The sequence below is a fragment of the Anabas testudineus genome, chromosome 19, assembly GCF_900324465.2.
Source record: "Anabas testudineus chromosome 19, fAnaTes1.2, whole genome shotgun sequence".
NCBI classification, from domain to species: domain Eukaryota; kingdom Metazoa; phylum Chordata; class Actinopteri; order Anabantiformes; family Anabantidae; genus Anabas; species Anabas testudineus.
Window position 1 is genome coordinate 12,694,653 of NC_046628.1, and position 24,075 is coordinate 12,718,727.

General features: G+C 40.0%; 1 protein-coding gene across 4 annotated transcripts in view; it reads left to right on the top strand.

The window, feature by feature from the left end:
* Nucleotides 1–24,075, top strand: part of ptprea (protein tyrosine phosphatase receptor type Ea) — a 43,888-nt gene that overhangs the window by 12,423 nt on the left and 7,390 nt on the right. Inside the window, exons 2-8 of one of the 4 annotated variants that reach the window (XM_026351733.1) lie at nt 7,755–8,041; nt 19,742–19,822; nt 20,350–20,443; nt 20,899–20,972; nt 21,826–21,870; nt 22,798–22,934; nt 23,584–23,674. In XM_026351733.1, the coding sequence (XP_026207518.1) occupies nt 19,747–19,822; nt 20,350–20,443; nt 20,899–20,972; nt 21,826–21,870; nt 22,798–22,934; nt 23,584–23,674 (517 nt within the window). In that variant the 5' untranslated portion in view covers nt 7,755–8,041; nt 19,742–19,746. Of the gene's footprint in view, nt 1–7,754; nt 8,042–19,741; nt 19,823–20,349; nt 20,444–20,605; nt 20,764–20,898; nt 20,973–21,825; nt 21,871–22,797; nt 22,935–23,583; nt 23,675–24,075 lie in introns of those variants that run through there. The other 3 variants (XM_026351734.1, XM_026351735.1, XM_026351736.1) reach the window with 3 other exon arrangements.

Here is a 24,075-nt window from a genome sequence, read left to right on the forward strand (position 1 = left end):
CTCAAACGTCATCCCGCTCTGCTTGTGCACAAACTGCACTACTACACCAGAAATGAATGAACAAATTTAATAAATGGCTGTAAACAATATACACAACTAGACAAATAAATCAATGCCCTGGAAATAAGTTTCGCCTATCAGCATTGCCCAAAATAATTTATTAATTTCAGGGGCCGAATGTATCATCACGATATCACAGCAAAACCTTTAAAAACATAACCTGAATTTGAATCAGCAGTCTTTGGTTGAATGAGAAGAAAATCAATAGTGTCGCAGCCTGAGTGTGACTTGCCATCCATCAGTTTGTTGGCTGACTTAAGCAGCTACTGTAGATGATGTGCTGAATGGCCAATTTCCTGTATCCTGTAAAAGATATTACCACAACAGGGCTTCTCTCTTTGCTCTTTAAATTGATGATTTCTCTCTGTGTTGCTCTAACGCTGCTAGGAAATAGATTAAAATAACACACAGCAGTACTTGTTTCTGTAATTTCAGGCACAAACCCTTAATAATTTGTAATCTAATTTGCAAACCACAAACAAATCTTGTTTTTTTTATTGTTTGAAGTGTGACAGACAGTAATATAATGCCCTGAAGAACAGGACTTAATATGTTAAGGCCCATTCATGAAATACACAGCATGTCTGCAACAAATTCAATCTGAGTTAAAATGTTTCTAAAGACTAAAATTGTAAGTGTGTCTCCCACTAACCTCGCAAATCTAATCTGAAACTACAGCCCTCATGTTACACGTCATCTGGACATACACAGAAGAATTTACAGTATTTACACAATTGCTTCCTGGAAGAGGGGTAGGGTGTGGGGTGCTAGTTCCTCCGGCTGATGACTAGATTACAGTGTTTACTCGTGCACACACACAGCTCTGCCTGCAGATCAGATGAAGTGATGTCTTTGAAGAGAAGGATTTAAAGAGGTTTGAGAACTGTATTTCAGTTGTGGCTGGTCACTGCTCCAGAGTGCAGTGGATGTCATCCTGTAAATCATCCATATCCTGTTGCTCTTGCAGTGAGCTCTTACTTCCTGTCCTAGGAATAGCACTGTATGAGGGTTTCACTTTATCCCCTCTCTGTAACAGACATGTTCAGCTTTGGTGAAATCTATAACATTTATCTCACCAATCACCAGTCTGAAACTAGTGTGGAAAGTGTTATATATTTGTCAGTATCTTGTTTATTAATCTCATGACTACTTGTGGCTTACATGAGAGGGGTCACTCATGCAAACCGACAAGAGCCTCAGCTGTCTCATTCTCACATTATCCTAAAGACTTTATTGATACACTTGGGAATTCATCTTCCCCCTCAATCCTGCTGCAGCAATTCAGGCCCAAATCATGATGTTTTAATGATGATTTGCAGTGACCTTTTTATGCCATATGATGTAGTGTTATGTTTTTTTCACATGGTTCAATCTTAGTTTCATCAGTTCACAAAATGTTTGCCAATACTGCTGTGGAGTGTTAATATGCTCTTTCACAAACTTCAGACATGCAGCAATGTTCTTTTTAGTAAGCAGCAACTTCCCTTATAGTGTCCTGCTATAGAAACCCTGCATCAATGTTTTACCTACTGTACACGAACACAAATGTTCCAACTTTATGTAAATCAACAATTCTTAATTGTAAGTCCTCTGAAAGCTCACTTTCACATATTTTTTTTCCACTAGCACTGAGGTTCTTATGGTTGTTCTCAATAAAGTCATGAGAGATCAGAATAGTTTTGGGTTATTGTTTTAGGCACATTATATTAATAATATATATAATATTATAATAATATGAATACTCTTGTTTTATGAAAAATTAATGTTAAGGTTCATATACTTTTTCCTGCAGCTGTAAGTAGACTAGCTCAGCCAACACAATGAGCTGTCAAGTAAAAACATTAAAATGACTCATGACATCAATATCATGGTGTTAGGATCCACAACAGTAAAAGACATTCTGGATTTGTCCAAAATTAATCCGTGTTTTATAATATTTCTCATATAGTAATTATAAGGAGACATTGTTTATAGTGTAACTCATGGGACTGCATTGACGGGAGATGATACATCCGCCCTCATTGCTTTGCTCCAGAGTGAAATATCTCAACTGCTTTATGGATTGCAATTAAAGGTTGTACATGCACTCAAAGTAGGTTTTATGATTGCCTGCACTGCAGGTTACCTCTAAAACTAATCACTGAATTCAGCTGCAAATGGAAAGTTTGATGTATGAGGACCGAATCGTACCCTGGCTGGCTAGTTAAGGAATAAAAAGTGTTATAGTGTGTGGCTATATACCTTTTTTACTGATCTGGGTCCAGCTCTGGTCTGGTGTTTTTCAAAGTTGATTACCGAATGAGTGATTTTAGAAAACTAATACTTGGATTATGGGTGTGGGGCACATCCACAATAAATGTTCTAGGTCATAGCTTGCACATATGCAGTTTTAGTGTGCCATTTCCTTCTCTAATCTGGCTTAGTATGGCACAAAGCTGAGCCAATGTAGAGCAAACGATGACATCTGCGATAGTGTAGTCAGTAGTTACACTCGACAGGAAGACAGTGCGCTGTTCCAGTGTATCCCTTTGTCTTTTTTTTCTTATGTGTGTAGGAGGTTAAGTCTGTCCCTATGTTCTCTGTCTCTTTCTAGTTCTCACAGTCCAGCTAATTTTATACCTCCCTGTGTTTGACTGTAAACCACAACTCACACACAGGATATGATCTAAGCTCTTTCTCTTCCTTCTTGTTAACAGTAACTTATCTGAGGCAGTGTCATGCGATGATAAAATGCATAAAGTGTGCAAATAAAGATTTCCTCACACCAGTAGCCAAAGACTTTTGATTTCTGGGTATAAGGCGACCAGTGGGATTGAGTTTTTGTTGTTGTTGTTGTTGTTGTTGTTGTTGTTGTTCTTTTTTATATATACACGTTAATCATCCAATAAACAGCCCAACTTTTCTGTTGCAACAAATGGAGCCCATAATAAACCTGTTCCTGTTTTTATGTATTATTTTGTGTTTTGATTTCTTACCCAGTCTCTACTTTTGGCAGTGCTCTGTGAAAGAAGTGGAGGCGTTTGTGGCTCGCTTGTCGACATGTTAAACGTCTCCATTCGCAGACAAGGTTGTGCAGACAGACAAGACATGTAGCCTTGGGCTGTAGCCAGATATACACACACAGATAGGCTGAGAAATCCACAGCGCTCGTTTTTCCTTTAGTGTGGGTGTACATGTTTATTACATGCTCATTAATGCTGTTCCCTATGTGAGAGTTTATCCTTGTGTGTATTGGAGATCTGTGGAGATGTATTTGTTTCTCCTGTCTTGTCCTAGAATAACACTATTTCTCTGTCCTGAATATTTACTATGATGGGCTTCATGGAGTTTAAGTGGTGCAGGGAATCCTCAGCTGGGGACCTGTTTAATCCTACCCTTGTTCTGTCTGAGCTGCTGCCAGGCACCTGGGAGAATAAGCTTTGGGAAAGGATGTAAGAGGAGGAAGGGAAGAGAGACACCAACACTGAGGGGAACGTTGAATATCAACTTTCCCTCCGTGTCAATGCATCTGTCGCGTCTTTTGCATGGGACCAGTTTTGCATACCCACAACCACAAAGTTTGGTACCAGACCCGTATTTAGCCCCCCTCGTTTCATACCCACAGCCTATGCTAACTTTAGTGTTGTTGTTCTGATGCCTGTCGTTCATATCTAGCAGTACACTTAAACCACCACGCTCTGTTACTGATCAGAGTCTTCCCCCACTTTAAAACTCACCCAGACTGTAGCAGTTTCTACTGAAAGTTGGATTCTGCAGAATGACTGGTCTGATGATACGATTCCAGTGAGATGTGCAAAACACTCAGTCAGCTCCACTTGCAAAGTGACACAAAGATAACAGATTTTGCACAAATCATCTGTCTACATATGTAGTTACTGTCAGCTGCATTCTCGTTCTGTAATAGAGAATGCAGAATAATTAGATGTGCTAAAGTTAAACAGAGCTCCAGTGACTGAATCATTAAAATGTCAACTAAATGCAGTGGACTCCACACATTGTTTCCACATTATTGAGTAAAGAGACAGCATTTTACTTGTACACCTTCTTCAGAGATGAATCAAGCAATACAGTAAACATCATCTTTATACTGGAGCCACTGGCTATGATGTAAAAGTGGTAAAATCAGCTCAAACTCGGTCGCCTATCGACCCCAGGCTCAGTGGTTCGACTCCCACATGTTGAGGTGTCCTTGGACCAGGCACTGAAAGCCCAGTCTAGCAGCAGTCCAACAACAATTCCCGTACATATATCAATGCAGTATATCATTCACATGCACAGCATGATTACAGTCATGATGTTAGCATAACATATGAAGCTTATGAAAATTACATATACCTGACCCAGCAGTGGTTTTCTCACTTTTATTTTTGATGGATAGACGTTTCCTATATTGCAGTGGCTTATTCCATCATTCTATTGGTTATTGACCAGGTTACTCATTTAGCTGCACACTAAATAAATAACTGCATTGACTCAGTCTGTAAATGATCTAGTGCTGCTTGAGTCCTTTAGGAAACATCCACATATTTAATTATAACAGCAATTGCCAAGTTTAGAAATGCTGCTATATGATATTATCACACTCACATCCTGGTGCCTTTGGCTGAGGGCCATTCACTCAGACCTGGATGCCAAGACACACCAGTTATGCTTGGAAATGAGGCACACGTGCACAAGAGTCTCTGCTAACAGAATTACGCTCCTTGTCATTCTCTGTCCTCTTGCTCTGCACCTATAAGCAGATAATGTGTGGACTGGTCATCAAGAACATGTCTCTATTCACATCGGATCATATAAAGTCCAAATGCATGGATTTGTTTTCTTGCAGTACCATTTATTTTGTTTGTTGCTGCTGCAGTTTTCGTTTGCTGATTTTGTCTATTTCAGGTTTGGCTGTAAATACCATTAATCACAATGAGGCTTTCCACTCTCACTTTTACATCTCTTTAATACTCACTTGGTAAAGCCGGTGCTTTAGCAGACTGCTGCTGCTAGAGCTGCTGCTTTATTTTAATTAAACCTTTAAACATTTAACACCATTCCTGTATATCTTATTATTTTTCCATTACACAGATTTCACAAAGTAGTCATTTACAAACATTATCGTTACTGCCTGAGTATGAATCTCTGATCTGATTTCTTATCCTGAAATGTGTTTTTTAAAAAGCAATGGATGAACAAAGGGTGAAAGAAAAGCTAAAAGCTAAGAATGCTCTGACCTGCCATGAGAGGACCTCTGTAAGCATCACACCCGCACTGATGCTGAGGTCTGATAGCATGACTCAGTTGGTGTGAAGTGACATCTCTGCGTATGTGTGCGCGCGTGTGTGCAGTGGTTATCCCTATAAATGGATTTGTGTTGGTGCACTCTGTGATCTCTGTTTGATGCTCTAATCTGATTGACCACAACCCTGGAGAGGTGGATAAGTCAAAGAGCCATGTGTGTTTGTGTCTGTCTGTGTGCACCCGTGTGTGTGTGTGTGCATATAAAGTATGTGTGTGTGAGTTGTCTGTCTGCCTTTAGCTGGTATTCATCACCTGGGTACTATGTATTTTCAGCTATGCTCAGGGGTTGTTAGGGAAATAACAGCTGTGTGACAGTTTTTGTGAACCTGTGTGAAGCCTGCAGCTATAAATCTTATGCCTACGCAAGCCCATGCTGTATTTGGACAAGCCATTAGACCTGTAGATGAAGCACAGGGAGGTTATTAAACCAAATGAAACATTGCTTCTATGAAGCTGGTGCATACACTAAAACAACTTAGAGACTGGAGATGTGTCTGTTTTATGTTTCTGTGAAAACCTATGTATTTTTGAATGTGAAATTTTCACCTCATAATTTGACACAGTGAATGTGTTTTTACAGTCCATTTTTAGTACATACTAACCGTGCTCTAGCTGCAGATATAAGGAGCTGTTGGAGACATCTGTCTTGCAAAATAGCAGCACCTTCCTTTATCTTCCCCCAGGTTCAGTTTCTCTCCTTTTCTCTCTTGTGTATTCACATTCACAGAGTCATACAACTATAACTATAACTAGTTTACTTTGAGTTTATATATGATATAATTATATTTACGTAGACTATAGCAGACCGAAGGGACATAAATACATTTTACACAGAAACAGTATTTTTCCAGTGATATTGTTGAAGGTGGTTCTCTGCACCTGATTGCATTACAGGAAGGTTCTTCTATTATTCAGTAGTTTTCTTGATCTGATTCCACACTGTCAGACCTTTCTATTATTTATTTATGAACTTTGAGATGATATGTGATTTGCTATACTCCCTCACTGTGCTCTCCAGGAACGTAGGTGTAAATTTAATCTAAAATGATATTACACAGAAATACCAATATAATCTCTTTTCATGATATAGAGTTGTCTCCATGTAAGTTCTACTTTATCCGGGTCTCTGAGCACGGACTCTTTAGCTTGTGCCGCTATTTGGCTGCCATGGCAAGCACAACGTCTCATTTTCCAGGATGTCATAGAGCAAATATTGAGTGCCTGTTTTCCTTGAGCACCAGTGGGAATGGCATGCAGAGCTGTACGAGATGTGTCCATTTATTTATCTTTATAGCCTAGAAATAGAGAACCGGAGAGAGCGAGAGACAGAGAATCCCCCTCTCCGCCTCCCTCCTGCTCGGCTAGACGAGAACATTACCATGGCAACCAGTCAGCATGCCTCCCTGCCATTGTCAGGTGTAAACCCTGTATCTCCAAAATGTCAAAATAGTAATTGTGTAGTTTTTAAATGTTTGTTTTAGAAACTGTTTTATATTTTTAAGACTTCACATTTTTTAATGTAACTCGACAGAATTCAGGTTTTCATCCAGCACTTTTCAGCTTTAGTAAAACTGCACGTATGAGGTTTCCACACAAAATCACCGGCTACAGATTCTTTAGCGGCTCTATGTTCCCAGGTAGATAAATTGTGCTCTGTGTCCCCTTTTTTCTCACACTCCCCCTCCCATGCCTTCCTCTCTTTCAGGCCTCCCTGGGTAAGAGCAGGGATTATACAGTATTTTAGAATCCACCAACCTGCAAGCTTCGCTACAGCTTATGCACAGTTTGCATCAGTATTCTGTCATAAAAACAGACTGAAATGAACAGAAAATCTGTGACATGACATTTGTGTGATCAAAATAAATGTGTTGGCACAAAGCAGAAAGAGGCTTTATGTAAAACTAGGCTCATACTGAATGCACATTTTATATCAGTAGATTATAGCGGAATAAAAAAATCAGGGAAACCCAAATTCTTTAGTTAATAAGGTTAGCCTGGATATAACGCGATGTGCTCTAGTGTATTTGACAGACTAATTTGCTTTACAGGTACATTGTGAAATCAATGGTGAAGTCTTTCACAAAGTTGCACAGTTGTTTTGCTAAATAAAAAACATTCTCATACTTTCTACTGACTTATCTTCAAAGCTAAATTGCATGATCATGATTGAAGGACAGCCTGTAGGAGGATATTCGTGCTGTTTCACACCACACCACCTCCTTTGGGGAAGCTGTCCTCTGTCTTAACGACACTGTGCTCTTCTTGCTACATACAGTTTGTGCTTAAGCCAGGAAGCGCATGACACTTTCCCCGTCTTCCAGTTTCTCCTCTTCATCTGTCTCTTTGTCTGTGCTGTGTTCTTAATTGAGCATAAACATGCTGTTCATCCTTCTCACTTTGTGTTTAAGGTGGTGAGCACCATCCTGTCTCCGTGCTGCGTCACTAAACTTCAGGCTGGCTGCTGCTCTGTGAGCTGCTGGAAGTAAAGGACTGAGACCTCACCTCCGCCAGGAACCTGGGATTAGCTCTGCTTACTGGGCTGTGGGAGCAGACCTTTTTTCACCCCACTTCCACTCTGTGTCTAACTTCCCACTGAAGATGATGACCACAATGTGACCGTTGGACTTGGTTGGCACCATGTGACCTGCTACTATGGAACTGAGAATCAGTATACATTGAATCAGCACTCATCCAGGTAATTCAGCACAGTGTGACCTGCACATATACTGTAACAGTGCATAAATGTATTGAGTGTAACTACTGCTGATATGTTTCTTGTGTGTAGACACTTGAGATTAGTTCAAGATTTCAGTTGGACACACAGTTGGCTTTGACTACATTTTGTTTTCTTTGTATATTGATACAAAGATCTATATGTGGCGCATTTATGTACTTTCATTCACTTCTTCAGTCTGGAGATTCATGGCTCCGACTCGGTGTCAGCTGGTAAAAAAACCAAGAAACAGGAAGTGAACCAGTGGTGTGAAACAGTAGCAAGAGCATGTGTGTGCCCTGTATAGTGAGCAGCAGTAAAAATGCTATTAGCTGTGGCATTAACTGTGCACGATGCAGCTTATTCAATCCAGTGGTATGGTTTGGAATATAAAATATGATGGTTTGTATGTTTGTTTCACACACAAACATACAAACAAAGAACTTGTTAATAGTTTGGTTTGATTTTTATTATCATGACCTCTGAAAAGTCTTTTTATATTTCTTTCTTTAGACATTGAGCCTTAACTCGAGTCTTGGCTTCACCATTCTCCTGATAGTACACTTTCTATTTTTGTTAACATGATAATGCTAATGAGTTTTTTGCTTTGTATTGTGACATTTAAGTGCCGGCATAAATGAGAGTGTAAACTTACAGGGAGAGACATAATGCGGGAACTGATGCAGAGAGAGACAGAAGTGAATCTAAATCTAAAGCAATGAGTGAGATTCATGTACTTATTACAACCCCTGCTCTGTGGCTAATAGAAATTTCACTGAATTGATATTTAGAGATTCAATAGCTGAAAAAGTCTCTTATTACCCCTTTTTTCTTGCTTTTCATGGATTTAACAATCGTCCTCATTGTTGTATAATTCTAATATTTTAGTCCCCACCAAGCTGTTTAATGACTTACAGTATATGGAAGAAAGGAGAACAAGGCCTAAAGTCTAAGACGGAAGGAAAGAGAAAGAAGAGTAGACTATCTTTGTATGTTTTTGTTTTAATGTGTGGCTCGGGCATTGTCTGTCCAGCTGTGTACGTATCTTATCCAGAGTTTTTGTCAGGAGTGTGTGGCAGTCTTGCTCCCATTTCCCCTCTGGAGCAGAGTGGTACAGGAAGGCTGGCTGCACAGGAAAGGAAACAGTCTCTATCAAACAACAGATGGAGGACAGCATGTGCTTACACTGCAGAAACACATATACAAGCAGGCACGCACACATGACATCCTACACTCACAAAGTACTGTACTACAGTCGCTTTTATTAGGAATGTGACCCACATTGCACATAACAAAAGTCAGGTGTGGGGACTGTTAAGTTTCCATAGTGTGTTAGCGAGTTGTTTTCTTAATAATAGCAATGAGACTTTTTCTAGCTTGAAAGGTTGTTTTGTCTTTTCAAGTTCTGCCACAGCTTTTATTTTATGTTTTTTTTTTTTTTTTTTTGCACCCTCGTTGTATTTAAAGTTCATGTAGCGCTGCAGTCCCCTGCGGCACGGTAACCTTCACATTTCTATTCAACACTAAAAAACAAACGGGTCAAAACCTATTTGCATTCAGGCTTCTGTTTGGCTTTAGAGTTTTGGCAGGGTTTTGTTCACCAAACTCAAAAAAGTCAGATTATGTAAGATATGATAATTTTAAAATACTGTCTACACTTTGCACAGTTTGATTAAGCTCTTTTATACATTAGCAGAAGTGAGACTTTGACTCTTGGGTTACCTCTTTGGGCTAAAGGTTGAATACATTTGGTTGTTGTTGAGATTTAGTAATACACAATATGTCATCACCCTGCCCTCTGCCTGACACATTTCTTCATAATTTCTGATGGGCCATGCCCCTGTCAAAAGTTATTAGCAAGAGGACGGGTCTCCCCCAGCATGCAGGCCTATCATGCAGAGCTTTTGTCTGCAGTGTGAGGACTGGATGTTGCACTTCCTTTTTCTAAGAGGGCAGCGAGTTCTCCGAGAGGCCTTCGACTTAGACTAGTCATTTGCTCTCCGTATGGTATCTGTGTGTGTATGTGTTATTCCTCATTTCTGGAACAAGGCCGCTTAGGAAAAGAGGACAATGAGGCACACTATGGCGCCCAAGGCACCACTGAATGACTCATATTCCTATAGAATTCAGGCAAAGGCCAAACAACAGGGTTACACAATCGCAATCAACAAAGTGATCCTCATAATATGCTGTGCAAGGGCTGTGATCCTGCAAAAGAGGATTGTGGAAACCTTGTGTTAGGTTGGAGAATGTTTCACTTCTAGTTTCTCTGCTGCTGCTCAAATCCAGAATCGTTTTCTCTGTGAATCTGAGTAAAAAATAGCAGGTTTTGTATTTCTACTTGTTTGTCCAACCTGTTGTCACTGGGTATGTGATGAGGCAGCATAGAGAGGCTGATATTCTGTAAGATTACGTGCAGTAGTGTGGTTTGGCAACCAGGACTGCATAATGTTAAACTTAGGTACCCAAGAAGGCAGTCTGGGGAAATGTCAAAAAAAACAAACAACTGAAAAGAGTGTTCATATCCTCTTTGTAAAGCCTTACAGTAAGAGTTTATAGTCTACATCTGCACCAAGCAGCCAGGTCTTTGCAGAGCAGCAGACGCATGCTCCTCTTAATTGCAGCTTGGGTTGGTCCCTTATTCTTTCTGATACCACAGCTCCTCTTCTCCTCCTGTTTTTCTCTCTGAGAATCAAGTGGCTTTTTGTTCTTCCGCAGCAGTGCTTATCACTTGCTTCTCCGCTGCTGGCCTCCTCCCTCCACCACATCCTCCTCTCATGCAATGAAAGGATATTTGGGGGGGTAGATCTTGTCTTTCTTGTGTAGATCCCAAAGGAGTGTGGTAATCAGTCTCCCTATATGTCTGAAAAAGGGGGTTCTTTACTAGATGCTACTCTTTGCCTTGGTCTTTTTCTGCAGATTTATCTGTTTAGCCCCTGTCCCTGCACAAGCGCTGATGTTAAATAAATCACATGCCAGTAGAAAATCTTTGTGGTTTGTCATCATAACAGGCACTGACACTGCAATTTATTTTAATTTGTTTGAGTGAAGTGGGCTTCTTTGTCCCATAGGATTTCTCAATTGCCTGTTATTTCAATGCTTGAATAACATGACAAAAACATAAGCCACACTTTCTCAGGGGAGACAATCTAGCTGGTTATAAAGCTCCATAAAATCAGGCTCCCTCTTATGATTCTGCATAGAACTCCATTTTAATCTGTTTAGTCTGTTTTTATTGATATCAGACTTTCTCAAAAGGACCTGTGGCATAATTCTGGTCAGTTAAAGAGGCGATTGGCCACAAAGTGACCAGCACTAATCATTTTGTTTACTGTTATAGATTTGCCGTCATGTCTAAACTGAATTAAAGCCATTCCAGAGACTTGTATTCACAAAAGATGTGGTTAACAATCCTGAATGGCTGAGGCCTTCTGCATTATTGTCTGCTGGTAAATGCACTGGAAGAGTTAGAAAGTAACCACACAACTTAGAATCTGCAGCCAAAATATTGAAATGTAAATATCAAGGGAACACAACATGCAGAATATAACTTCTCCAATAAATGAAAGCGTTAGTTAGTGAGTTAGTCAGCAATTAGCTATTTAGCTGCTAGAGAATAACACACAGACAGTTTTAGCCTACCTGCACCTTTGAAAGCACCGTCCACTCTGAAAACAATACAGCAGCTTTATATTTTAGCACGGTCTAATAAAAGCTGTCAGAGAGCAGATATGAGTAAAAGATGAGCTATTCTGAAGTTCCACATGTAAGACTTACAAGATCATACTAAGACAACAAGTTTGAACAATATATAGAAGTGGTTAATGTAACTGAGACAAAGATACTTGATGATGTTGTGGATGTGGAACAAAAACAGCTGCTGGTAAATGTGACTTTGTTAGTTGATTATTACTCCACCAAGAAAACAAAGTATTTTTAAATATGATTGAGTGGCATTAACACAACGAGATAGTTTTTGTCTACAAACGGCAAAAGAAAAAGACTCCGCTAACCAGAGTGGTTTTATCTATTCAGGGTGTTAACCACCTCTCAGCCCGTGAGCCTGACTCCAGCCCTCCCCTGCAACCGTGAACAAGATAACTGGTAAAGATAATGGATGAATGAGAGATATAAATATGTAAAATTGATCTAATTTTAGTTTAATATTTTAACCAAAATGGGCTAAATTTGCTTAAATCCAATTTTTGTTAAGTAAGAAAATATTTATGTCAAGAAACAAGAACTAAATAAAATTGAAATTAGGTTCCATGTTGTCAGGCTCACACCTCTATGCACAGTTGAACACAGCACCTTGTCTTTTCCTCTCTCTCTCTCTCTCTCTCTCTACATGTCCCTCACACTAATACCTGTTCATCTCTGAACTGAGCTGGTAATTACGGAGTGTTGGGTAATAATGAGAAATGTCAGAACGATTGTTTCTTCATTTTCGGCCCAGCTGCCGTGCATTACGCTGGCTATCGATGGCTCTGATTTTAGGCCATAATTGCTCTGGCTCTGAGTAATTCAAAGAGGGGAGGAGGTAAATCCCATAAGTGTCAGTGTGGGGAAAAAAGATGGATGCCTCTGTGTTCAGCAGGTGCAAGGAGCTGGGAGGACATGATGAGACCTTCACAGGGAGACTGCCCCCCCTACACTCAGGCATGTTGTGAATGATTGACCACTAGCAGAACAATTTTTGGCACGTTGATCCTCAAACAGTCCCTGGCACATGTGTTTCCCAAGGATTCCTGCTGCATCATTTGGATTTGTAGCTATGTGTGTGAACCCATGTGTGTGTATTTCATGCCAAACAGGAAGACAGTGTAGCTTTGCATGCCAATTGTTAGCACAGAAACGTATGTGAGTAGTGTGTTTGTGCAGGCATGTAAATCTGTGGATCAGAAGTGATTAAAACACCTACTGACTCCCAGGCAGATAATAATACTACTAAGATAAAAATTTTAGAGCAGACGTCATTAAGGGTATTACTTAAATTTATGGTCAGATTATCAATGATCACTTTTCATCTATTAATGTGTTATTTTTTAAACTAATATGCAGCTAAAAACTGCTATAATGACTGTGTTTACAAGGTCAGATGCACTAGTTGCCGTGCCCCTGTCTACAGGATGTTTAGGTCTGAACCTGACAAACAACCACAGCTTTCTTTTCCTGCCAGTGGCTAACGTGGCTTTTATTAAGTAGATATTTCTCTTCTCTCCTCGCAAACATACAGTAACACTAGGATCCATAAACACTTTCTCACATGTTCTCTACGGGAGATGCCGCATTTGTTCCCATAGAGGTGGAGAGCTGACACTGCAGATCAGAGCCAGCGGGTCTCCAAGGTCATTACCACTGCCACAGCGTCTGGGCGCCCTGGGAAGGAGGCAGGAATTGATTAATGACAATGCTAGAAGCGCAGGCGGGAAGGAACCAAGTTCGGCAATAATGCAGCGCTGCAGAGGTAGAGTTACTGTAAAATGGTGCTATAGATAGTACTAGTGACAGATTCTGCAGTATAACACAATACTACAACTACTCCTGATGGAAATAACAAGAGTAATCTACTCTTTCATAATTAGAAAGAATGAGAATTAAACCAGAAAATGTATGAATAGTATTTACTGTGGACCTGGAGTGTTGTCTATTCAATCCCCCAGACCAGCAGGATTTATTATGGTTTGCACAAGTGAGGGGGAAAAAGCAGTGCTAGCCCCTCTGGTATCAACACCACTGTGGTGCCCTTGAGCAAGGCCCTTCAGCGCCCTTGGAGCTGCTTGGTGGCCGGCAGGTCAGTGTAATTGTATGAATGTGAGTTCCTGCAAAAAAGACGTAGCCTCTTAGTGCAACCGCCCCTAATAAATAACCGTGAATGCAGCATTTCTACTGTTTACCCTGAGAGAACATAAAACATACAGAATAACTGTACTGAATTGTCCCGGTGTGTCTGTGTGTTTGGGCTTTTTGTACTGTAGCCTGAATTTAGGGCAAATTCCATGTAGTAGAAGTAATAATACATCTTAACCTGAACAAAGTTACAAAGCATTTGTATTTCTAATAAAGCTTCCAAGCTTTGTTTCTTGCTCAACTTAACAAGCCTCCCTTTTAAATAGCACCACCTACTGCCTAAACTAAATTGCATATGCACACTAATAAGCAGCATTAGCTGAAGTAAACGAGTTAAATCATGTAACAAAATAGGACAGTGCTAGTTCTAATCATCATTTTTACTTAATCCATTTGTCAAGCATGTTGGATGTATTGTATTAATGTCCATACAATTAACATAAAGGACATAAACTTTGCCAAATACCAGTTATTATTAGTTTTTTTTTAGTTTTACATCCTACTCTATTGTACTCTTCTGCCTTTTCTTTTTTACCAAACGTCACTGTACTTGAGGAATTGTTAACTCGCATAAAAGCCTAGACTCATATCAAGTTATGAGAATTTTAATGAGTATGTTTTTTTTTTTTTTCTTACATAAAACTCATGTACTTCTGCTTAGGTTACCATGGGAACACAGAGAAATAATGGTATACACATCTGTTTTTCACAGTGGTGAAAAAAGTTATAATGAATGGCGTGCTACAAACCAAAGAAAATGGCTGCTGCAATTTCATTTTAAATATTAAAACTGCGTGCATGAACTGCACTGTCGCCCGGTCTAAATTTAGATTGTGGATGTTATCTACAGAATCAGGAAGAATGCTTGATAGCGTTTAGAGAGACCAACACTCCTTGTCCAACTAGCTTACATTGCATGAGAAGCGCTTGTATATTTCTGTGATCAGAAACAGCGTAGCTTGATTTCAGACAGTGAAGACTTTACCTGTGTTGCACTTTCCTTTAAATAGCTAACCTGTTCAACATTGACACAGTGCAGCTCCCCAAACGCAGAGAGCACAGAGGTGGATATGCAGCGATATGACGATGGTCTACTCAAACAGACGGCATGCACATATTAAACTTCCCGCAGTGTTCTGGTCAAAATGGACAAATATAAAACTACTCTGTGATTATTGTTAACTAATAAGATACTGGTCAAAACTAATGCATTAGAGGTTGAGGTTGAAGATTTGCTGTGTCAAATATTACAAACCACATTAAATACATTTCTAAGCCTCTAGTATGCTGAAGCCAACGGACACAGTGTCAGCACGCAAGGGAAACACGCACACACCCTTTACGCCCCTCTTTTTATACCTTTTGAATCTTGGTTACCAAACATTACAACAAATTTGTTTGCCTCTGTTACTCTAGATACAGTAACAAAGAAAATATAGCATCCAGCCACAACATGACTCATGTGCTATAGCTCGTGCAGCTTTGCTCTATTAATAAAACTTCTCTGTTTTGCTCAGCAATGAAGAAGTCACATGCTCAGGTTTTAAATTGAGCCCGTTATTAAAACGAGCATGCTGAAGCGTTATATGCCACAACTAAAGGTGCAAGTTAATTGGGCATCACACGAAAAAAGATTGATACAGTAGTTTCACTTCAGTAAAATTTATACATGATCACCAATATATAAATTCTATCAATATCTTTGTTTAGCCTTTCTAGTATAGCTGCATAGTAATAATATTTATAATTGTGCATTGTGTAATTCATAATTACTCTATAATAATCATACTTTATTGGGTATACCTGTACCTGGAGCCCTGCAGACTGATATTAGAGAAGAGTCATCACCTTTGTCCCCCAAAAACAGATTGTACTCTTTACTCATCATTATCCTCCAGGTTTCAGTTTTAAAGAACCTTAAGAACAATCTGTCAGCTTCTTGCTCAGCGGACACCGTGTACGTTCTGCCCGTTTACCCTGTCACTTTGCCCTTACACCCACCTCCCATTTTCTGAATTCCACAGCTGATGTATTTGAAGAGACAGAGAGACTCTGTGCCCAGAGAAACCACATTCAGTGGAACTGACAGCGCTCTGTCTCTGCGAAGACAACTACGCCAAGGAAGACCATGTTTCCTGTCAAAGATAGACGTTTTGTCTGTCGTATCTTCTATATATAACAAGCTAGTTCATTCAGATAGTTAGGTATCTGGGACTAATTAGTGAGACAATGGGTTGAGAGCTGCAGGGGCATCATTATGTCACGTCTGTTTTGTTTAGTTTTTTTGTTTGTTTTGTTTTGTTTTTTAAATCCAAGCTGACAGAATGACAGAGCAACAAAACACAAGTCCACAGAGAGGGATAGCTCATCCTCCAAAACAAGACACTGTCAGGGAAAGACATTTACTAGCTTTATGGTTTGGGAATATAAATTACACGATTCCTCATAAGTCAAAAACCCCGCAGTGCCTTGTATGCACAGAAGGAGTCTTGAGTAGGAAAGGAAGCCTTGTACTGGCCTGCTTGTATTCCCTGTTGCATGTCTGTCTGTGTGATGTGACATGCTAATATTTGTTTGTGTGTCTCCACATTTTGGTTTGTGTGCTTCGAGGCGTGCTTTGAGGTATGCAGGTATTCAGACGGGGCAGGTTGTAATCAGATGAGACAGAGCTGTGAGTGGAAACCAGGTGCTGGAGGTCTTGAAGTTGCTGAGATGTTGTTATAGACAGTATGTAAGCAGAAATAAGGCTGGGTGGATAGTTGAAAGAGGTTTCATAATATCACATTAGGACTTCAGGAGGTTAATGGGAATAGTTTAAAGTTGTTAGAGATATTGTTAAATATGCCTATGTGGTTGATTTATCAGTCTGATTCTAATCTTTTATTCTATAGTGAAGTATGAAGAGTTTTAATGAACTCAGATGAAGCTGGTAATGTGACTGTGAGGAAAACATTTGGATTTTACATGGAAAGATAATTATGAGATAAAAGATCAACATTTCAGCTTTCAATTCTAGGTGTTTACATCAGGATCCAATACACAACTTAGAAGATGGCACCTTATGTTTGAACCCACCCATTTTTTATGTGAGCAAAAGTATTGGAACAGATAGACTTAAAATGCATTAACGTCAATAAGACTTAATATTTAATTGCAAATCCTTTGTTTGAAATAACTACGTTCTTCTTTTGTGATGCTTTTCCAGGCTTTCATCGCAGCCTCTTCCAGTTGATGTTCCTTTTATAATAATTTAATATCTTTTTTATTTTGTGATGTAGTGATGATGTTTTTTATCTTCACTCAGTGAGCACTACTTTAAGTTGAGGATGATTTTCATTCTCTGCCTTTCTATTGTCAAAGCAGCTGAGGCTTCAGATTCTGTGGCCCAGTACACAGAGCCACCATGAGACAGAGCTAACTCTTTGCCTGGGTAACTCAGGACACACATACCACTGAAATAACTTGCTGGCCAAGACAATACCCTTCCCCAAGGCTACTTGCAAATGTCTTCTATCAGAAAATAAGGACGCCTCAGAACTTCCCCCAAGCTGACATCTCCCATGACCTATTTTCATTATGGCTGATGGTTGGTGACTAGCTGCGGAGTGCTAAATGGAGAAAGGACAATACACAGATAAGAGTGCACACACAATGTGATGATAGCTGTTTGCCCAGAGTCTGACCCGAGCGTACGATGACTAACATTAAAAGTCTAATTTGAGAATAGAGGTTTTAGCTGGTTTATATTGAGTGGGGAGAAATAGAGAGGGTAATAGAAAATATAGAGGAATACAAAGACGTCTTATTTATGGTTATGGTTATATTCCCTCTGCCTAAACAAAGGCAGAGGGAAGGAGAAGGAGGTCAGGCTGCTGAAGAGGTCAGACTGGAAACCACTGCAGTGACAAGGTGGGAAAAGCTAGCGGATGAAAAGCCCGTGGTCCCCCTGGAATAGTTGAACCATTCACGGGCTGGAGGCTAAAATGTGACAGGGTATTATCTCCTAAGGTGATGAAGAGGAAGTCAGGAGCTGGAGAACACTTAAAGCAAGCGGCAACACTTTACCACAAGACCGAACCTTAGGGCTAACTGTGAGCATTCTCCAGGGTGTCCCTGTTGAGCCATCAGACACACACACACAAACAAACAAACGGGCAAAGAATACATAGAATTCAATGAAGCTTGTGTAGTGTAACATCCCAAATGGCACCATGAGTAAATTTCCACATCACAAAGACCTCAGAGTCCTACCCTAAGGATTCACAGGCTGTATTAACTCGGCTCAATATTCTCCCCCTCATCTACTGACATTTGCAGAGAGAGACTTAAAGAGGGGCCATAAAGGAGGAGGAGAGCTAGAGAAGGGTTGGAGAGCTCCTCCTATCCTCTCTCATTAGAATTCTCTCATGAGTCTTCCCCATGGGGTGGGGGCTTGACATGTCAGGGTTTATTAATTGCTCTAGGAAATATTATTGACCTGGACCTTCTGCTCCCTTTCTCCCTGCTGCAGTCAGTGTCTCTGCTCTGCTGCCTCCACATTCCTCTGGTGTCCTGCCTGGACACATTACAGGACACTGCGGCACAACGTGGAGGCTTGAACACACAGTGTCTTCATTGACTATGCACTTGGCCTGGGCTTCTTTTCACTGCAGCTGCAAAGCACCACACACACACACACACACACACACACACACACACACACACACACACACACACCTGCAGCCTTGGGGAGACAAAGAACACTTTGCTTCATTATGGGTTGAGAAGAGCTCTGTGCAGGTGCGCTTTGGTGAGATTCCAACTTTGAGAGTGTGTTAGTGAAAATGAAGAAAATAAAACACACACCTTTAACACTGCATCTACATCTCGGAGGCTTATTGGCTTTAATGGGTTGCTTTAAAAAGAAAAGACGTGCTTAAATCAGTGTGGCGTGAGAGCAATTCTGAATGCACAAATACAAGAATTGGTCTGTCGAGATGTGTCGTCTTCCTCCCTCCTTTGCATTCATGTGAGTGATCACTCATTCAGCTGAGACTCCTGGATATCGCTGTGTATAGGCGCTGTGGATGGAGCTCCCGGTGATTAAGATGTCAGCCTGTTTGCCTTCAGCATGTCTTTTGTGTGCATGTGAATGAGCATTTGTGTTGGGGTAATATTATCAAAGGAGAGGGGTGATGGAGGCAAAAAGCAGAGCATGAGGTTGTTGGTGTTAGCCTTTTTCTGCCCAGCTTGGATTAAACACGTCTTTATAAAGTGATGGACGTGTTGCGTGTTGTATGTGGGACCCATGAAACAGCGCATTAAGGCCCTAAATTTTGGAAATCGTACCATAAAACCACAGAAATAAAGGACATCAGCTGTTGTCATCAGCTGTAGAAGGTATTTGTTCGAGCTCTCTGTTCTTTTTCTGATAATATTCTTTTTACTTTTGATACACATGTAGAGATCCATTTAAAAATGGATGATATCTGTGCATGATTTTCTCAATGGGTGCTGAGAAAGGCTGTTATCATGTGCAGCCTGACTTTTCAAAAACAGGACTATTGCGCCATCATATGGACGTGTTAGGAATTACACTGGGAGCTTTATGACAGGGCTCCAAAATGAATGACCAGGATATGAGTGTGTTGTTCCATTGTGTCTCCATGAACTTTGCACCGATGAGCACATTCCTGAAAGCGACAATTATGAATAAAGAAATTCGCCTCACATCTCTCAAAAGCTTTTGTGTTCCCTGAATGGTGATACTATCCAACCAGCGTTGTTCTCATGACTCTTAACTTTGGAGGCATGTCCAGCACTAAATTTAATATCCGTCTTGTTTTTCTGCAGTCACAATGATCCCACTTCTGTTTTGGGTGGCAACCACAGTAGCGCCCAATTCCACCGTCACTAACAGCCAATCAACACCAGGTAAGAACAATAACAAGAGTATGGCACCTCGTGTGAGACTGAGTAACACTGAAACAAACAAACAACAAAATGCCATTACGAATCACTGCAGTCATCACTTCTACCTAAGACATGATTATTATGTATGGTTTGCAGCACATGCAGCCGTTTCTACAGCCATGTTATTACCGGATCACAATGAACTTCAGCAACCCTGGACATTAATTTACGGCTTATTGTGCGTCTGTATAAACACACCTAATAGCTGGCTGTGTGGCTGTGACTCTTGGCTGGGTCTCTACTTACAGGCTCTCATTTACTGTTAGACATACTGACAGGATGAAATGGTCTGATACTTATCTCTGTAGATAAAATACTGCTTAAGCCAGTTATTAAATCAGGCTGGTTGCCAGAAGGGAACATGGGAGGTGCGTTGCTGTTTTGTTCTGTCAGTATGTGTGATATACACATGGCTTAGGAATGTGAATTTGCCCCAAATATATGCAAAATATATCAATGGCCTTGGTCTGCCTCTCCTTCTTTCACAGAAAGTCCCAGCAGCCCCCACATCCTCCCCACCGTGTTGGTCGTATCCCTGCTGCTGCTGGTCATCATTGGACTGCTAGCCTGGTACTTCCTAAGGTAAAAATTCCCACCCTGCAAAAAACTCACCCACTGCAATCCCCCCCCGCCACCGACTGGCTGTGAGCCAGGCTCGGGGGCAGAGCTCAGTGTAACACTTCCTCTTTAAGTTACTGAGGTGGAGCCCAGTCAGGAAGTGCTGCTAGCTGACTCCCTCTCATGCTTAGTAAGAAGCGAACAGCCTGTGACGGTGGACATAAGGAGGCAACACGAGAGAGCATTTAACATCTTTACTAAACATCTTTAATAAATTCAGACTGGACTTCTGTCTTACTAAGACATCAGCTAATGAGAAAGAATAACTTCTCAAGCTTCAGATGGTAGGATGGGTCTATATATAATTTTTGTTCACTGTAAACTAGATCCTTTGAGTGGAAAAGTTTAGTCCTAATCTTAATCTTATTTTACCACAACTTTATCTAATGTTGTGATCTTAAATCTATATTTCTTTCCAGGTTAAAAGGCCAGAAAAAACCAATCGTCACAACAGTTGACAAGAAGATACCAAATGGCATCCTGGACGAACAAGGTAATATTGTAATTAATTAAATATTGACATAAACAGACAGACTGGTTGTAGACTTTGACTTTAAGAGCTGTTGTTTGCTGTTGGCCAAAATAAAATTTGTGAGAACAATAAAGAGGGACAGAAACAAGAGAAAAAGAAAGGTAAAGGCACATGAGAGGTGTAAGAGAATACATAAAAGTGATGTTTGTAACTATGTGCAGATAGTCCCACCTCTGCTGTGTGGTTGTTAGACTTCCTGTGGTTAGTATATGAACTACACCGTTGTCACTGTTCTATAGTTTTTTGACACTGCATGTCAAATTATTATACCCTATTACTCATTTAAAGGAGGGAGTAGTTGTCACTGAACTGTCAGCTACATATTTTTTATTAAGAGCCAATGTGTGAAACATGTGAGCAACTTGTGGACTTCACAGGAACAAACATGTATTGAAGTGTTCTTTAAAAAGTGACATACTGTGTCATCCTACTGTAGTTATTATACAGCCTCAAGTAGCTGCTACAAACCTTTATGGGCAGATTCACAGATATTAGCTGAGCTGCTTATGCCTGTAATTGTAGAACAAAGCACACAAACTGGGAGAACACGGCAGTATTTATTATGTTTTAATTTTAACTTTGTTCAAAAAACCCTGAAAGAATTCTTACCGTGCAGCAACACTTCATTATAAAGAAATAATACGTACCTCCTAAAACGGACTTACTAAAAGTGACGTCCTACCTGTGTTGATATTTTTAACTCACAAGTCCAAGGTGCATTGTGTCAAAATGAACCAGATGCTGTTCGAATGACTGATTCTCTGATTCCAAATGTGTGTGCGCTGTATGTGATTTGGTATGTGTTGTGTTTTAGAGTTTGGATACAGTACTGAGTCATTATACACCACTGTACCACCAGGTCAGGTATACAGGGTGGCGGTATCAGGACTTTATGTTACTAACACTTTCTCAGTGATTTTTGTGTAACCTACATTTCCCAAATTGCGATCGCTAACAAAATGTTTAGTTGGGTGTTTAGGAGAGGTTTTAATTGAAAAGATGCTTACTGGGTGATGGAAGTGACTTTTCTCTGGGCTCCTTTGGTTCACTAACACCTGATGTTTTGTTTTGTTCACTAAATAATTGTGCATCTTCATGTATTTTTTTAATTCAACTGGCAAACACGTGCAATATGTTGTAATATTCGAAATTTGTTAGTGATAGTTTTCTTGATAATGTGAGACATAGAAGTAGTGAGTAGATGAGCTAATTGTCTAATTCAGTGATTCCCAACCAGAGGCACTTGTATTCCAGTGGGTTCAGCTCCCCGCAGGGTACTGTATGCTAAAAGTAAAATAGAAATTATGACTTGAATAATGATAAATATTGTTGTATATTATAATATTAATGTCTGAATGAAACATGACAAAAAAAATTTTGTACTGGACGTTGTGTTAATAGATTGGATATTGTGACAATAGTGTCACAATATCTACTTTAATATAATAGTTTTGCTGTTATTATATAAAATATCTTCTCAATATCATCTTATTAAAATACAGTTCAGTTGGAAATGAACTCAAATGCATGTATTTGGTGGGTGTTGTTTTAAAAGCACTTGACAAAAAGGTTGGGAGCACTGTTTTAATTAAATCGATCCTGTTTCTTTGGCCTGCTCATTTACAACAGCAATATAATTAAATTGGAGAGTTGTGAAACTCTGAGATGATTTGCAAAGTTAAATCAGTAATTTTCCTTCTTGTAGTCAAATAATCCACAATCAAATTAAACTTTATTAGTCCAGCAGGGCTGATTAAACCCTACTGACTGTCTGTTTTCCCCACAGAGCAACAGACCGTGGTTCTTCTGCCGAGATCCCCTTCAGCCTCTAAGACCTACCTCCCCATCCCAGTGGACCACCTCGAGGAGGAGTACAGGCTCCGCTCAGCTGATGATGGCAAGCTCTTCAGGGAGGAGTACAATGTAAGCCCCCTCCTCTGTTCCTCATCTTTAAGTGTTCTGTTTTCAGTACTAAAGTGCTAAAAGCAATATTCCCATCAGGCATCTGGGTTGGGTCGTGTGCATACTCCGTCATTTATAGCATTACTCAAATATTGGCTTGAATTGTGTGGTCTATGACGAAGTGTCATTACTGTTAACTTTGTATCTACGAAGTGTGAAGAGCAGTCTTTTCTTTAGAAAACACACAATAATAGTGTGTTACGCCTGTCTCCTCTCGTGTCTTTGTCCTTCCGTTGTAATAACAAAAACACCTAAAAAAATCTAAAATTAGAGCTCTGAGGTTTTACACCATGACTTACTGTGCATGTGAGTATTTAAGGCAAACTACATGACACATAAAAAATACCCTTGTAGCTATTTGTGCCTATGATTGGGGATGTGAGTCGATATAAAGAGTGATTCATTATTCATGTCACACATGAAAGTATACACATATTTTCTCAGTAGAGACAGAGGAACTTGAAGTTCTCTACATTTAATTGAGAACTGTTAGTGTTGTGCACTCTAGGTAACAGAGGAAGTGATTCTACTAAAACGTACATGCAGCAACACAATCCATTAGTAGTGTGCTGCTGAAAATCAACACTGTTGATTTCATTTCACTTTGCAGTCCTTACCAGGAGGTAATGCCCAAGGGACGTACGAAGAGGCCAACAAGGAGGACAACAAAGAGAAGAACCGATACCCCAACATCCTTCCCTGTGAGTGTACTTTCTGTTCTATAGGAAATAGGTTTTCATTTGACTCATGCAGAGACCTCACAGCTTCCTGTATGCGTGTGCACATGCTTTTGTGTCTTCATATGCCTTTTCTTCTAGATAGCATCGATTCTGCCTAGCAACTAACGTATTCCTTCACAATGACACACCTCAGCATTCAAACTTCCCTCTTCCATTTCCTATCGCTTATCTCTGTCTCATTAACAACTCACTGTTAATTGTCAAATAGTTAAAAATCTTGGGAAACGTCAGTTTGGGTGCTGATAGAGGGTGTATAGGAAATGTTTGGTTGAAAGCAGCAATGGTTTGCTCAGCATATATTGTAGAAACCTGGGGGAAATGGTATCATACAAGCATAAAACTGACACGAAGTGTAAAACAAC